Below are 16,783 nucleotides of genomic sequence, written 5' to 3' on the forward strand. Positions count from 1 at the left end.
AGACAACTCTGTCCCAACAACTCACCAGCAGCTCCTTTATATTCAGCGGAGAGAAACAGGCAGCCCAGGGAGTCACCAAGCAAAGATGATGGCTTTAAATGAAGCAAAATGTTCCTAGAGAGTCTGCAGCTCTACAGAGTAGATGTCCACAGATACTTATGGGGCCATGGCTGGCAGTACTACTCTTCAGAGCGGAGAGTGGTGAATTTGGGAGTCAGTGGGATAAACAGGCTGCAGCAAAGACGTGTTGCCAAAACAGAGGAAGAAGATAAGTGAGTCCAACCTGGCCTGGAAACGTGCCCAACCACAATGGCCTTTCTTCACCCACCTGAAACGGTAGAGGCCATCTCACCCCTTTGTCCCCTTGGCCGCCACGCAAGTCAATGCAAGTTGTAATTTGGGAGGAGCTGGGTACTGCAACCTCTGCAATTACAAGCCTGGCAGGGCTGGCAGGAGCGGGCTGACTTTCATTCTGCAAAAGTCACAACACTGCGGATGGCAATTTGCTCCTCATCAGCCCGGTGACCCCGAGAAGTCATGTGCCAGGGCTGAAGGGATGTTCTCATGCAGTGCATCTGCCGCTGGGGTCCCAGATGCTTCTCGTCTGTTCCTGGCAAACCAAGGAATTGTTTTTCTCTTGGCAAGTGCCCTTTATTTCAGGACAGGCCTCCACAGAAATACCTGCTGTGGGACAGAGAAAACAGCAGAACCCAGCAAGGGTCTTTATTACCAGGAGCTAATGGAGATGACTGTAGGGATGGTGACAAAATGACAACAGATGCCCCCTATTTGCTACTTTAATATTAGTATCGCAAAGCAGGGGAGAAGATGAAGAGCTGTTACTTCCCTTGACACAGGGAATATGTATCGTTGCCATTGGGATCCTTGGGTCAGTTCACCCCGACTTCCTTCCCAAGCTCCTCCTGAGCAGTGGGGCAGGGAAACAGACTGCCGTTAGCAGAAGGAACCTTCTTCATGTCAAGTCGTTGGAGCTCACAGGGCTTTTCAGAGCAACTGTTAGGGTCCTTGGAGCTCACAACTAGAGAAATTCTCCTCTGCTGAGCGTTAACGTCCCAGCAAACTTTCTTCTTTTCCCTTCCATACATTGGCGATGCCATTTCTAACAAGTCCATCACAAGCTCCTATACACGTTACAGCATGTTATTTCTTGCTGGTGTGTAGGTGATCCTACACACTCTACCAGGAGAGAAAGGGGAAGGCTTTCCTTAATGACCTCTGTAGCACATACAGCTGCAAGGCTTTTCCAAGTCTGAAAAATGGCTTTTGAGATTAGATCAGCTAGATCTAGAAAAACTAGAAGGACAAAGGTCTCCAACAGTGCAAAAAGCTGATGCTGAAGCTTGGCCAGGTGTTACAGGGTCAGCAGTCCAGGGGAGGAACAAAGGGTTGGACAGACTAAGAAGGTAGCCAGGCAATTACTCATTTAGTAGGCATTTTTTATTGCTTTTGTGAAGCATGATTCATCTCTTAATATGTGCAGGGACAGTCAATCCTCTGGCTGTGCGAATGAATCACCACAGGCTCCCCACTCCCTGCTCCCCTGAGGCCAGGACCCTGCACAGACAAAACAAACCTTTGGAGGAAGCAGGTCTGAAAGTCAGCAACTGCTTGCATTAAAAAAAAAAAAAAAACCACCAACAAGAACTCGCATATTTAAAGGGATAGAAACCCTCCTTGTCACGGACTGGGTGTTCCAGATATGAGTATATGCATTACGAGACAGCTCGCACCTCTGAAGAACATGGCATTGGTTGCTTAAGCAAGAAATACAGGCCTGGAAGAACCATCGAGACCTTGAACGCTTTTTTTTTTTTTGAAGACAGCCATGTTCCTACCTGTTTTCAGCAAGAGCATCTTATACCTCAGGAAATTTAGCAAGGGTGGAAAGAAGAAAGCCAGGACTTGCAAGGCTGTCCCACATGGACAGGGTCTCAGGGCTCTACCATCTCCTTTTTCTCGACCCCACATGCTGCTGATGCTGACATCAAGAAAGAGATGTCCAGAAGGAGCTGGCACACTGCTGCCCTGCCTGCAAGGGAGCTGCCTATAAACTTCCCAAAAAATCTCGACTGTGGCAATGGAATGAGGCAAGTATACGAGAAATATAATATTTCTCCTGAACTGCATCAAGTTAATGACATTTCCCTCTCCCTTTGCACCTCCGTAAATTATGCCACGACTGTGGAACTCAACGATGTTACACTGATGTAAAACCACTCTTGGGAGGGAACCAGTCAGCGTAAATCATCCCCTTCTATTTCCTTCTACATAATCTGGTGCCAAGCTCCGCCAAAAACAAGGAGAAAACATTCCTGAGATTTTTCCGAAGGCAATAGTCTGTCTAAGCACAACTTTAAATGTCTGCCATTAAAGTTTTCTTCATCTCATTAAAATGGCTTGCAAAACCATCTGCTAGCTAATAAAGACTTTTTAAAGCTTTAATATTGTATTTTATAATGAAATATACTAAGGGGAAAACAGGACATGTATTTAGAAAGACAGAACGGCAACAATCTGGTGTTCTTTCACGGAAAGCCAATGATGTTCGCTCCCATGACTAATTAAAGAGACTGAAGACTTCAGCCCTTTGAACATTTCTTGTACAAATACCATAATTCCTAAATGCATCCACATTTTTATTCAGACTGCTCCCAGACACTGCAGCATTGCTGATATCACACTGTTTTCAGGTTAAAAAAGGCAGATTTCACTTTCATGTCCGACTCCATTCCATTTTGTTAGCTTTTTACATCTCAAATATTTATTACAGATTGCAGGGATTCCAATGGGTAATTTTGCTTCCTCTAGAGACATTTTCCCTTTTTGCTGGAAGGTGGGGTGACCACAAGATAGGTGCATAAGGGGACCATAAGAGCCACCATAAGGGTGACTCTGGCACCAGACAGAGCTTTCCAGTTAAACCAGACTGTCTGTGCCGCGCTCCCAGATCAGCCCATGTTGCACCCTCAGACACAAGGACTGTTTTCTTCTTTATGGCTTCTTTTTTCGGCACTCCTGGATGATGCTGTGGCTGGGACGTAGCTGGTTCTGCACTGGCCTCACAATATTCGCCACACTGCCTAACACGCAGAAACTGAGAGCAGCACTTCCAACAACATCCTTCTCTTCCAAAAACACCAGCAACTGGTATGTTACAGAGAAGGGCAGACAACATAGGGCGACAACATAGGCGCTAAGGGTCTACGTGTGAAGAGGACTAAGCAGCCCCATGCCAATTTGCCAAAAGCCCTTGGTGGTTATAGATTCCCCCAGCTCATTTCCTTAAGCTACCCACAAGAAATTACACAAGAGACAAGAAATTGTCCAGGTGAGAAACACCAAACCAAAAACAAGACAAGAAAAGCCACCAGACTCAGGGCAAACACATGGGTGAAAACCCCGAGTAATGGCACCGCTCTTTTTCCAGGAAAAGGAGCATTTGCTGTGATGTCCCAGTCCCTTCGCCTGCTGAGCCGCGGAGCTGGGCAGGATCCAGCAGTGAGACAGATATAATCACTAGCAGAAGAGCAAGTTGGGTGTCATGCTCATGTGAGCAGTTAATGGTAAAGAATAAGGGATGTCGTAGGGAGCCATCTGAGATGGTCTGACCACCCCGCCTTGCAGGGGAAACACAGAGCCTGTCCCGGAGGTGAAATGAGGAGGAATTTCAGGTCACAGCTTACCAGACCAGGTCTCCTCCACTGTGCTTGCAGCTTGCTGCTCTATCTCTGATGTGAGACATCCCTGGCTCCAACACCTGAAGCAACTGATATTTGCATGCTCCAAGTTTCACCACAATTCTCCATCTGTGCTGCTTTTTCCCCCTTTTTGTATTGTTTAACATCTCTGCTCTTCAGTAGTGATTGCTTACTCCCGCTGAGCACCAAGGACTCTGCTTAGAAGGAAAGCTGCAATCCCCAGCAAAGTCCTTGCAATTTATGGCAACAGAGGGAGTAACTTAAAAACACCACCCACCCCCCCCCCCCCAAGCCCCCAAAACCACTTTCTTGGGCGGCGCGCCACCCTAGGGCCTAAACAACCTAAGAGCTACCCAGGAATTCAACGATAGCTAAGCTTGGCTGAGAAAGGAGGGTTGGAATGACACTGGAAGAGCCATAGCCTTCCTTCCAAAGCTCATCCAAGTCCTGTAATAGCTGTGTCTTCACCCTGCCTACTTCTGATCTTCACTTGAGGTGTCATGGATGGCCTCCACTGTGTATCTCCTTCTGAGCATCATACGTGCTGTAGTAGTCAAGGAGAATTAACGGATGGGACTGATCCGTGGGCTGAACACAGCCTGTGGGACCCCCAATCTACTCCTCTGCACAGCAATATTAGTATACCTGCTTTTCCCCAATCACTTCTGCAGCAGACTGGGACAAATATAATCTCCTAAGTGGTGTACCATTATCTCTCATACGAGATGTAGCCCCTTTCATGCCAGTATTATACCCACAAGCAGTGACAATACTTGGGGTCTCTGCTGGGCTGAGGGTTGGCACTACCCCTGGCGATAGAGACCTTTTGCGTACCAAGTGGCCAGGGGAGATCAGAAAATCTACACTTGCACGTGTGCCAAGAACACTGGCCAAAAGTGCTTTAGATGGCATTTTATTAATGCAGTGCAGGCAGCTCCTCTGAACCAATATAAAATACACAGGGAAGATCAACAAGATGAACGATCCTTCATCTTACCGCAGGCAGCAAAATCCACTCAGACTCTTCCTTGTGGTGCCCGATGGTCCAGAAAGAAAACATGATGATTCACATCGCACTGATTTGCTGTTGGAGACCTCAGAGCTTATGGTAGGTCCTACTGATTTAATGCAGCATGTAGCAGTATCAAACAATTTCCCAGTGGCCTTGTGTGAGAGTTTGCTTGAAAATAGTGACTAGAGTTTTGAAACCATTTGCTATAGCTGTACTTTACCCCGTGCCAACCCATGAATCTTACTTGAATTGTGCCGGTATGTATGTGTAGACTCTCCTTCGGTGAGGTCTTGAAGCATGGGCAGGAATCAAAGCAGACACAAGGATTTAGCCTGTTTCCTCTGAAGAACCATTATTCAATTACAACAGATCCATGTCAGAGTAGTCTATGACCACCTAGAGAGAGAAGGTTTTGACAGCCGCAGCCATCCCCATGCAGAGCTGAAGAGGGATGCATTACGTGCTGCACACTACAGCTGTATCACCACTGAAGTTCCCTTTTCTCACTTATTTTAAAATCAGCAGAATAGGTAACTCCATTTTGCTGGTTAATTAGGCAAGGCAATAAGTTGTGCTTGACAAATGGAGTAAGAAGTGGCTTTGGGCAACATACCACAGTGTCACAAACTGTTTTCACCCCAGAGAACTTTCCTCCCTTTCTTCAATAGTGCTACCACCTCTAGAGACTGTTGCTCGTGGCACAGATCCTCAACTGATATAAGCCAGCAGAGCTCTTACTGCTTGATGCGAAGTCAAGGGAACTGTACCAATTTCTGTCAAATCTGAGTATCTATCACGGATATTTTCACGTCACCTTCCTATTAGTTGTTTGCATTTTTAGGAACTTGAGATCCCTGACTGCCAGCAGACATCTGCTTAGGGCACAGACCACGCTCTTCGCATGGAACTTTTACTCAAAAATATTTGCTCTGAAATCCTTATGCGTCCCAGGGTATTTAACGAAGACCGGGATCAGCCCCTCTACAAGAACGGCAGACTTAGGAGACCCTCATCAAAAAGGAGGAGTCAGAAAACACTTGCCAGCTACACTACCTGCCAAGCCACTTGAGGATGGGTGGCTGCACCAGCCATGGAGTGTCCAACATGCGCTACTGCTCCACAGCCAGGTGGCTACACAAGGCCAGCGTGGGCTGCGCAGTCAGCACTTCAGCCTATTTTTTGTCACGGTTATAAAAAGGCAGAGCTGAGAAATGAGCACGGGGCCTTTTTTTCCCCAAAACCTCGCAGATTATTCTTTGGGAATGAGCAGCTCGGGGCGGGGGGGAAGGAAACATCTGCAGCAGAAACATGTCCGCCAGCCCGTGTGCGGGACACTGCCACCCATTAACCAGAAATGGGGCAGCTGACATCTCGGGGCAGTTAGAAATCACACCTCGACCCGACAAAAGCAGAGGCGTGCCAGGAACAGTGGCGTGGCCAAAGACTTAATTGTTTAATGCAGCTGTGAGACCAGCTGGGTTTCCAGAGATGTATTATCCTTGGTCCATTCCTATGCTCACCACCTGTTGCACAATCCAACACACATCACTTCAAAGAAATATTCCCTGATCTTTCTGGTTTTCTTAATGTAGCTTGTTTTTCCCCTTAATGTCAAACTATAGGCCTTAAAACCACTCTAAATAATTAATCTCCTTTTTTTTTTTTTTTTTTTTTTTTTTAACTCAAGTGAAACAAAGTCACCCTGCCATCTCCTCTTCCTTACTTGGCTAGGTGTCCTACCTCTTTCAATAACCTCCAGTGGACTGCCCAGCCTACAAATGATGAAGGCGGTGCAGGATATACCATGAAACAGGAGTCTGGAATTTTTGCATGGAAAACGGACAATGCTGCCTCACCTCTGCTGCTGCCAAGATGCAACTTGTGCCCCTCTTAGTCTCTGCCTTTCCCACAGAAGAGCACTGAAGAAAAATGACCTGGTAAGCAGTGTTGGTGCTGTTTCTTTTCATTGCATTGTTCAAATTCCTTTCATTTGCTGTATTTTTCTGCTTTTGAAGAATTGAGAAACTTCACTAAGAGCAGCAAGAGGCAGTAAGAAAGCATTCTTGTTGCAATTTTGCAATAGAAATGGATAATACCATGACTGCCATCCCAGTATCCAGTACAGTGCCGCTTACTGCCAACCCATACAAATGTAAGATTCAGACTAGAAGTCGTTAAATCCTGTGCTCCTAGAGTCACATGGCAAGATGGGAATTTCATTTTGCATTTTTATGAAATGTATGCATCTCCCTCATTTCCATGAAAATGCACAACAGTCCCATAAGAAAAAAACAATTACGATGAAGGAACTCACCAAGTAAATTTGTTAAGCCTTAAGTCACGAATTTTCACCCAGCCTCCTTTCTCGTGTGCCTAACCTGCATTAGTTATTTTTTTTCACTAAACAACCACCACTCACCAAGACCACTGCCAGATATCGGTGCAGGCATAAGAAATACCCAAAAATATGCCGTAATTCTCTTACACACATGATGGAAGTAGAAAATTACAACATCCTCTTCTGCATTACAAAACGTGAACCTAAGAATGAGTGTGCTATGATCTACTGGTGACAAATGAAGCTAATATAAAGCTTTGCAAGATTTCAGCTTTATTAACATCATTTAACTTCTCAGACCCTTAAAGGAGGGGTATTTGATGAACACAGCCGGGGGGGACAGAATAGTTTTGCTTGTGAAAGCTTGGTGTGGTAGGGAGGAGAAAAATTAGAGGACAAAGCAAATAAACCGTACAGCTTGGGAAGAGCAAAAATACGAGGCCAAAGTGGCCGCTACTTTTTAACAGCTTCGCTGTTATGAGTGAGAGAACAGCATCAGCAACGGACACCACTGGAGAAGTTCCCAACGACCAGTGGGAAGGGTTGGAACAGCTGAAAAGAAATTGAGATAAAAGCATCCCAACGTCAATGAGAGCAGAAGCGCACCTACGTGAGAGTATGGGAACCCAGTGAAATGCTGGAACGAGACATACTTCCTGCCTTATCAAAACTACTGTTAATTGTCTTACGATATGCTAAAACTTTGCCGTTCACACTCCTGAGGATCCAGTAGTAGCTCCACTTCCAGGAAAAAATAAAACTAACAAACACCCATAGGCACCAAGTGTAGATGGGGATTTTGGCCTCCAAACTGTGGCGACCAGATGTTGATAACAATAACAACATGATTTTTTACTCAGCGCACACCTTATTTATCAAGATACAACTTTCAGAAACAAGCACTGGAACAGTTCCACCAAACACACACACTATATTGTTCCCACAGTCAGTTAATTATATAGCTTAGTGGAAAAACCTCGTTAATGTTATGCAGTTTACAGAAAGTATCTACATTTATCAGTGGAACAATATCTCGTAAAAAACACTTGCCTGATTAGACGTGTCTTCCCTTTTAGAGACAAAAGAAAGCTGAATTACAAATTTTGGTTACTATCAAGCAATCATGCAGCAATCCAAAAAGAACATTCATAAGAATGAAGACAGAAGAATCAGAAATTAGCAGGACAGCACGACAGAAGATGGGATAAGCAAGGGCTTTACTTTTTATTTACAGCAAATATATTACAGTAAAAAAGCTTAACATGGCTCATATTGTGGTTGTGTAAGGATGATACATATGCTTACATCAAACAGGTTTAACTTCCTTGGCACTAACTGAACCAAATGCAAGGATTCAACACAAAAATAAGAAACAGAACATTTATTAGGCAAACTTTACATTAACTGTACACATCTGCGACTGGAGTTTCAATGCAATCCAAAGCATACAAACAAGCCATCAGGATGGCAAGAACTTTTTCAACGAACACGTTTAACCCTCAAGACAAGGCTGTCTGGCACCATTTAAAAGTTGCTATACTGAACACAGTGATTTTAAAGAAACGTCATAAATGATAAGACACCGAAAATGCACTTACCATAGTGAAGAAACACATTATTTTCCTTATTTCTTTCATTTTTTACTCCCACAATACAACAGTGTTGAAAGGCTGCATGGCAGACAAGCTGGATACAACAGCTGGAGGGTTTTGTCTTGTCAAGCAAAGTGACTTGCAGCAAGAGACATGCTTTATGCAACAAAACCGATGACACACAGCTTGTGTGGGTTCAAATAAGAAGATCTAAGAACAACAAAGGTTGAAGCCTTATAAGCTCTCTTCATTATAATCAGAATCCTGAGAAAAGCAGGGTCCAAATTACTCCAAGTGAATTTAGGCTCACTTATGTACAACAAAATTGTCCAGATACATCAGCAGTAGTAAACAGAGTTAATGCAGTGTTAATCTTTTTACATTTTAATGACTAGCTATAAAAACAGAAACTAGCATGTTCTAATCTGTTTACATTTCCTGAGCTTAGTTAAATCAAGACGGAATGGACATTATAAAACTCCCGGTAAGTCACCAATAAATTAAAAATGCACATAACCACTATAGCTTAAGAAGCCTTACAATGCTCAGTGAAGTCTGCCTATCCGACACCACGGCCTTTCCTCGAGGACCCCTGTACAGAAACCACGCCGTTAACTTCACCAGCAATACTGAGATGCTATGGAATTGTAGGTCTTTATTTGATTTTTTTCCTTTCCTCTCCAAGCGCCTTTCTAGCAGACTACGCGACAGCCTTTCCTAATCAAATCTTACGAGAGCATTCAAAAACTGCAATCCTCTGCTTCCAGTGCGGGAAACAATGTTCTCAGAAACGCAATGTGCTACTGAAATTCGAGTTTACTAGCGGCGGTTATTTGGGTGGACTCTCAGCTCCTGCACATAACATCGCTACGCGGCAGCAGGTTTAGTATCCTTTGGGGGAACAAACCGATGAAAATCTACACAGAAGACTGGAGGAAAGACCCTTAGCAATATCATCTTAGGGGTTTCTTTAAGAGTCAACACCACGCATCTGAGAAAAGCACTCGACCTACATGAGTCATACACATGTTTATTTATGCATGTTTATTTCCTGCATAGAGAATAATGTGTACCTTGGAATAAAACCCAAGCTTTGAGAATATACTGAGAGTATGGGTATGTGTAATAGCGCTATTGGCAGATTAATTCAAAGCCAAATGCTCAAACTCATCTGTCTCAAAGACTTGCAGAGCATGAACTTCGACAAAACAAACTGCTTTTTAAAAAATTTCTGCTTATAGCATGATTTTGAATTTATGGTGTAGATAAAAGAGAGGTAGAAAGGTTTATCTCCTCAGTATCATTTTCTGTGCAGTATTTATAAAGTATCAGAAAAAATCTATAGTTTTTCTGTGAAAATGCCAGCTTTTCCCCTAAGAATTATACGGAATCTCTTTCCACTTAAGTGCTGCAAACTAAGTAACTGAAATCTAGTTCAGAAGAGCTCTTCTTCCCATTAGCCTCACTACATCATTTTTGCTACCGAGTTCTGCTTTTAAGAAGTCATTGCAGAAATACTCCTCTACGGGGCTCAACAGTATCTAGCAGATACAACCTACCCAACAAACTACATTTACCAGCCAAATAATATCAAGCCTGCTCCTAAAAGAAAAGCACTTGCTCTTGCTCTAGTTACACGATCCCTCTTATGCATGCTACTGGGAGGGACGGAAGAGGTACAGAAGGCCATCTGGCCCTTCCCCTCTTTGGTGACGACCACAGGTATGAGCATCATCGTCACTCTGGCTGGCAGTAGCTAGAGAGCTTCCCAAGGCAGTGTCTTTTCCTGCCATGATCCACCCTCCGCAGCGGGAGGATGGATGGTGCTGTAGTGATGAGCACTCCTCAAAAAGGGCAGGAACGACAAGCTGACCAGGAGAGACAGCATAACAAAAACCACATTGGTAGGATAAATATCTCTCTTTCCCTGGTGTAAGACAAGCTGCAGTGCTACAGTTTTCATGATTGTCACGAGACAAGGGAGAGAGATGAAAACATCTTGGCTCCCGCAGCTGCAGTCATCAAGAGCGTGATCCGGAGTGCAGCGCATTTCCCACTCAGCTGAGGGCCTCGGACCCAGCAGTGCCAGGGAAAGTCAGGTCAGAGGCAACAGGATGGGATTGGGCAACAGGGGCTCCATCCCTGATCCCCGCTCTCACGGCATTGCGAGAGCTGGCGTATCTGGCTGAGAAGGACCCGCCTGTTGACATTTCGGGGGGCACGAGGCTGGAGCTCCACCATTATTCACGTAGCAGCAACTGTTCAAGGGTGGGATTTGAGCCATGAAAGTCAGACTGCTGCATGGTGACCTTCAATTTACCCACAGAAAGTTAAATAAATTACAATAAATTAAATTCAGCCAAAGCAGATGCTAGCTTATTTATTAAAAAGCTCAGCTTTCTCTTTCTTTCATCTGGTTTTAGAGACAGGCAGCCCTCGGAAGCAGACCTTCACTCTAACTCAGTCGGACAAGAGCAGCTCCACAGGACGGGCAGGGTGACCCTCCTGCAGAAATACCTGTGGCAACAAGACCTGGCTGTCCCGAGGGACGCCCAGCAAAGGCACGTGAGCACACCATCTTCACCCACTTGCTCTCTACACTTCTTGCCTCGCCCAGGTCTTCTCCCTCCTTCCACACAAACCGCACCGGACTCGCAGTGGAAGATGATTCTCCGCTGCCAACTATTCGCCTTCTATTGTCATATCTTTTCAAAAATCCATGAATTGATTAACATAAGGAAGTCTTTACTTCATTTCAGAGAAACCGATACTGCCCTGCAAATATATAACTTGTCATTAATTTTTGATAGGCCTGGGTAAGGAAGCTTGTATACAATAACAGGGTCATGTTTACAATACAGGTTGGAAAGGTTTTCTTTCTTTCTTTCTTTCGGTTATAGCATTATGAGACAACTAATGCTACTGGACTCAAATAATCAACAGGCAAACTTCTCGTTTTCACCTGTCCTCCTATCTGTCCTTCAATCTGCTCCCTTTCAACAGCATGCCTAAAAGCAGAGTCACATAAATAAGAGATGTGTTGCTTTCAGCCACGCATGCTTTATACACAGTCTATTTTGTCTCTTTTCTTTTGTCCTCTGGAAACATTACTCCCATTAATTTCATCCTTAAACTACGATCCACCAAAATAAAAAAAAAAATAAAATTCAAGTACAAACCCAAACTTTATTGCTGGGTTATGTGTCAATGTAAACTGACCAGAGTCAATGCCAACCTAAAATTCGCTTTACAAAAGTAAGGATTGTTCGATTACATTTGCCGACCATAGACAGCTTCTTTCACTATTCATACAGTTTGAAGACTGAAGATTTGCTGGGAACAAGACACAGTCCATGTCCGTTGGAAGTAAAGGGAACTAATAGCCATCATCATCGTCCATATCACAGCCATAATCTGAAACACACACAAAGACAAAGATATATAAAAATGCAAGTATTTCAGGTAGCTGGAAGATACGACAAAAGTATTCCTACTTTCAGGTTGTTTTCCTGCTGTGTAACTGGATGGTAAGTTTTGCCTTAAGCAAGCAGTTTAAAAAAATCAAATCTTTTCTTAGGGCTAAATAAAAAGTTCTTGCATGTACTTTCCTCAATGAAATAAAATTATTTGCAAGCATGTATGTGCAAATATCTCTTCTCACTTGTCACTGGAGCCTCATTTAGGAATACTTGGCACATGGATATGTGAAACACTTGGTTTAATTTAGAGGTTAAGGTGATCAAGCGTGATTGTCAGATGTAATTTGGAACACGGTGGCTGATAAGCAGCAGCATACACTTACAAGTAGGCACGGTTCTCACCAGACATAGCCACCAAGAAAAAAGCTGCCTTGTTTATATTATTCATGGATTTATAAGCTGAAACTGCAAGGGTTCAGAGATAGCTCAGGGTTCCCATCAACATCAAAGCAGTCGTGCAACGAATCCTGACCAACACATCTGACTCAGATCTCCCGTATCTACTTTCTCCTAGAAGAACAACTTAAAATTTTGCCCATTTTTTTAATCTAGTTTTGTCTTATGCAATGCTGAGTAGAAAGACTGTGGGATGTGTGTGTCAGAAGGCATGTCTGTGTGTTTCTAATGCACCAGTTTCTCTTCTGTGTGCTTCTGAATGCAGTGAAACAGATATTTTCTGTTGCATAGTTGAACCTAAGGATAGCTATTACCTACGAGCATTCAGTAAAGTTCACCTTTGTATTCCAAATCCAATACAGTGCAACATTTCATCCAAAGAGTCGAGCAAATGCTCGGAAGCAGAATTAAGTGTAATCTATAATAATTTGTGTAGAATGGGTGAAGTTCACCATCTGTAATTCCTGCAGTTACTCCAGGCAGACAGGTCTAAAACCCACGAAGAAAGCAGTTAGAAAGGAGTTATTTGTTCTGCTAAGCAGCTCTGCGCACCTGTGTTTGAATTCTGGGAATACTCCTTTCCTTCTATAATTTTTTTTTAAACTCTTGATTTTTCAGCTGTTGTCCAGACGAGACAGGGAGTAGCGGAATGTTCTCAGAAGGGTTTAAAAATAGTAACATTTATAAAGAAAAAAAGCCCAGTGACCTTTATTCTATTTTTGTGGGGGGTTTATTAATAAACATAGACCCACCCTCCCCAACATGGGTGCCTTTTCTTGGGAACATTATTCTAATAATAAATGCAGGCAACAAACTGTTTTTCCTACGGTTTGGCAATTATTTTCCAGTGGAGAAATCAATTTAAAAGCAACAGACACTTTTGTGAAATGTATACATATTGTCCTGGAAAGCTAAATTGATAGTACTGGAAGGATTTTTGCAGTAAATAACATTTCAGTAGGAAACTTATTTCCATCTTGCTTTTTCACAACCCATAATTAGCAGCTCTCTTTTTAGAAATATTTTTGTATATTTTCAAAGCTTAACTTCTAAGGGGAAGTTTTTAATAAAGGATAAATGTGGATGTGTCCAGCTAGGAGAAACCGCAGCAGAGAGGATACTGCCTTTTCCTGTCAGCAAAGAAACCTAATTAAATGAGTGGCTTTGCTGGGTAACCCAAAGAAATTAGCACGCATCTGTGGACCATACAGCACACTGTACGCTATCAATGCAATTTCTGTACTTGGTGAAGAACTCTTTCCTCCTAGCACTTTCCCCAGAAATAGAGCGTGACAATTCATAGAATCATAGAATGGTTCGGGTTGGAGGGGACCTTAAAGATCACCTAGTTCCAACCCCCCTGCCATGGGCAGAGACACCTCCCACTAGACCAGGCTGCTCAAAGCCACGTCCCCAGGGCTAACGGACAACCTGGATGTTGCTGCAGCCCCAGCTGAAGAGGCAAGCAGGAGTAGGGAGGCAACGAGCCCAAAGCGCTGCTGAGGGAGAGATTACTGACCCCGTAATTCCTCAAATCCACATTAATAAACCTAATTCTGAGGAAGGCATAACATCAGTTTGTTCCTGGGAAGCCCTCTTAGCCTAAAGCTCGACATGCAAAGTCTTCTCAGGAGGAGCCTCTAAGAAGGTCAGGTTTCGGACAAGGGTGACTCCAGGCTTTCCCACAGGAACGTACAATGCCAGAAAGGCAGTAGGCGTTCTGCACAGGACCAGCAGCCGGAGGACAGGGACAAGCAGGGGAACCCTGCCTGACCTCAACCCTGCGACAATGAACCCCACAGCACCGGTAGATGGCAATTCAGACAGCATCCAAGCTTACAGCATCCCAGCTTACCATTTCCTCCCATTAACTGCAAGGCGCTCATGCAGTGATCATCATCATCTTCTATTTCTTCCTCTTCCACCTCTTCATCGGGGTTGTAAGCTACTGGGCCACTCTCCACTAGCACAGCTGCTGGTTTTTCTAAGTCAGGGGCTTCTGCTTGTGCATTTGGAAAGGTCACCTGCAAAAAAGAAGAGGGGAGAGTAGAGCAGCCCTTCCTTTTGGTTCAGTATTTGTACAAAATGTCAGCAGCTTCCACATAGGGAAGCCCACATCCTGTGCTAGAGGCTTAGCTCTTCCAGGGGATAGGAAAGTTGCTCAGTGAAATGTCGCCCAAATGAAAGTCAAGAAGAAACACCCACAGTTTTCACATAATTCATCTCCAGGTAAGCGAAATTTCCAGAGATCTTAACAGCAGAACAAGGATCCTCTTGCAAGCACAAGGTAAGGAGAAATCTGGGAGCAAAGGCTCCTCGGCAGAGCTCTGTGGGAAAACTTACAACCTTTTCCTCATTGTCCTCAACTCACAGCAAGCCTATTACACAATAACAATGTTATTGACACTTTAATGATAGCAAAACTGTACCCTTCAAATCAGTAAAACCCCAACATGTATTAGTTTTGACAGCTCTGGTTGGATTTATTTGGAGGCACAATGAGCTGTGGAACAAATAGCACTCTTTAGACAGCACTTAATGTGATGGCAGAGCACTAGGTTGATAATACACGCCAGCACCTGTAACATTACCTATGAAATTCACCAGAATAACGATCCCCAAACACTAAGTTGGGAATTCATCACTGATGAGACCCGTTCCATATGTGCACCTCCCCAGCTGCTCCAAGGTTAGGCAGGACACAGCAGGAGGGAGAGAAAGGACAACACCGCAAGGAGACAGAGGTGAATTCTGAGGTAATACCATCTTCAGTTCACTAATGACTGATCTGCGAATGGGGCAGGAACCAGCAACATGATCTGCCCCTGCACAACCTGGGCCCTGGCCTGGCACCCTGGTGGTCTCATTTCCATGGTGTGCTCAGTCTAGGGCTCCATCTCCTTCTCTCATCCAGGGAAGAAACATCACAGGAGCTTTATCTCCACCAGTTTTGTAACAGGGCACTTTTACCCTCCATCCTGTCCTTGGACTATCTGGGGTTTGTACACCAGAGCCTGTGGCACAAAAAGGACATCCCATGTGTGACAACTTGAAGAACATTAAAGATTAACTATTAATGCTTTGTCATGTAAGCAATTTCAAGATGGGAATGCTTAACAGTACCTGTCACTAGTCAGCAGTTATCAGCATGGAGAGTCATCTCCCCTACTAGGAGAGATGGAAAAGGCTGCGACCACCTCCTTCGGAAGGCCAGTGGTAAGGCGCTCCTAACAAAGAAAAGTCCAAAGGAGACCACGAAACCCCAACTCCTTTGGTCCCTACCACAAGAAAAGTCCTACAGTGCTTTAGGTTTCAAATTAGAATACTCAGCTATGTACTATTGCATCTTCTCCAGTTTCATTGGCAGTAAGTTCTGATTCAACACTGTAATTTATTTTTTTTATTTATTTATAAATGTATTTACTTGGCATGCGGTAACTCTCAGAATCCCTGTAACTCCAGGCACTTTAGAGATACACCATAAGAGAAAGTCCCTGTACCAAAAAGCTGACAGCCTAATGATTCAAACATCAAAGCTGTTCCATAACTTGTTATATACCGTGCCAGTCAACCTAAAGAATCTCCCTTAGTTTTCCAAAGTCACCTAAGGGTTTGCTCCAATAGCTCATTAATAGGGCAAAAGACACCCATTAATTTTAATAGAAAATCAAGTATTTCAGTATTCGGATCACTCAAAGACAGGTTTTCATGATTTTTTAATGCTCAAGTTAATCATATTATTTAGAGGAACTTCCCTCCAGTTTATTTTATATTTCCTACCACTGTTTTTGCCTCTAGAGTGATCAAATTGAGTCCATCTAGGGTTTTGGTATAAGCTGAAATAGACACAACAGTTTGAGACGAATCGGCATCATAACATATATCAATTTATATGCTTAAAAGTATCCATCTGCTCTGAAAAAATGGGTGACTATAAAGGAGCTACAATTGAGTCATTATTTTTTAAAATTGCACCATGCTAATTAAAATTTGACCTTCTTCTAATTATCACGTCCACTTCCACACTGCTATACTTCTAAAAATGTGCAGAGTTTTCTAATGAGCATAGCATAAGAAGTGAAAATGTATTTCCCCAGGCAGGATATCAAACTGTTTCTGAAAATCAACGGGTTTCAGTCATTTTAAAAATACGGCAGTCAAACAACGCCTTTAAATAGAACTTCCTGAATTCACTTCCAGACATCCTGGACTGCAGTTTGGCATCTGTCTATGTATGGATGGGCAAC

At 43.6% G+C, this 16,783-nt stretch overlaps 1 protein-coding gene across 7 annotated transcripts in view; it reads right to left on the reverse strand.

Annotated features, from left to right (window-relative positions):
* Window positions 1-8,435: 8,435 nt before the first annotated feature.
* The window catches only part of BRF1 (BRF1 RNA polymerase III transcription initiation factor subunit), a 178,972-nt gene continuing 170,624 nt past the window's right edge, over window positions 8,436-16,783 (reverse strand). For all 7 annotated transcript variants that reach the window (XM_054200636.1, XM_054200639.1, XM_054200640.1 and 4 more), the window contains 2 exons: window positions 14,392-14,560; window positions 8,436-12,075 (listed from right to left, as the gene is read on the reverse strand). In XM_054200636.1, coding sequence (XP_054056611.1) covers window positions 12,038-12,075; window positions 14,392-14,560 — 207 coding nt within the window. In that variant the 3' untranslated portion in view covers window positions 8,436-12,037. The remainder of the gene's footprint in view (window positions 12,076-14,391; window positions 14,561-16,783) is intronic.

This window comes from Rissa tridactyla, chromosome 4 (assembly GCF_028500815.1).
Source record: "Rissa tridactyla isolate bRisTri1 chromosome 4, bRisTri1.patW.cur.20221130, whole genome shotgun sequence".
Lineage (NCBI taxonomy): Eukaryota > Metazoa > Chordata > Aves > Charadriiformes > Laridae > Rissa > Rissa tridactyla.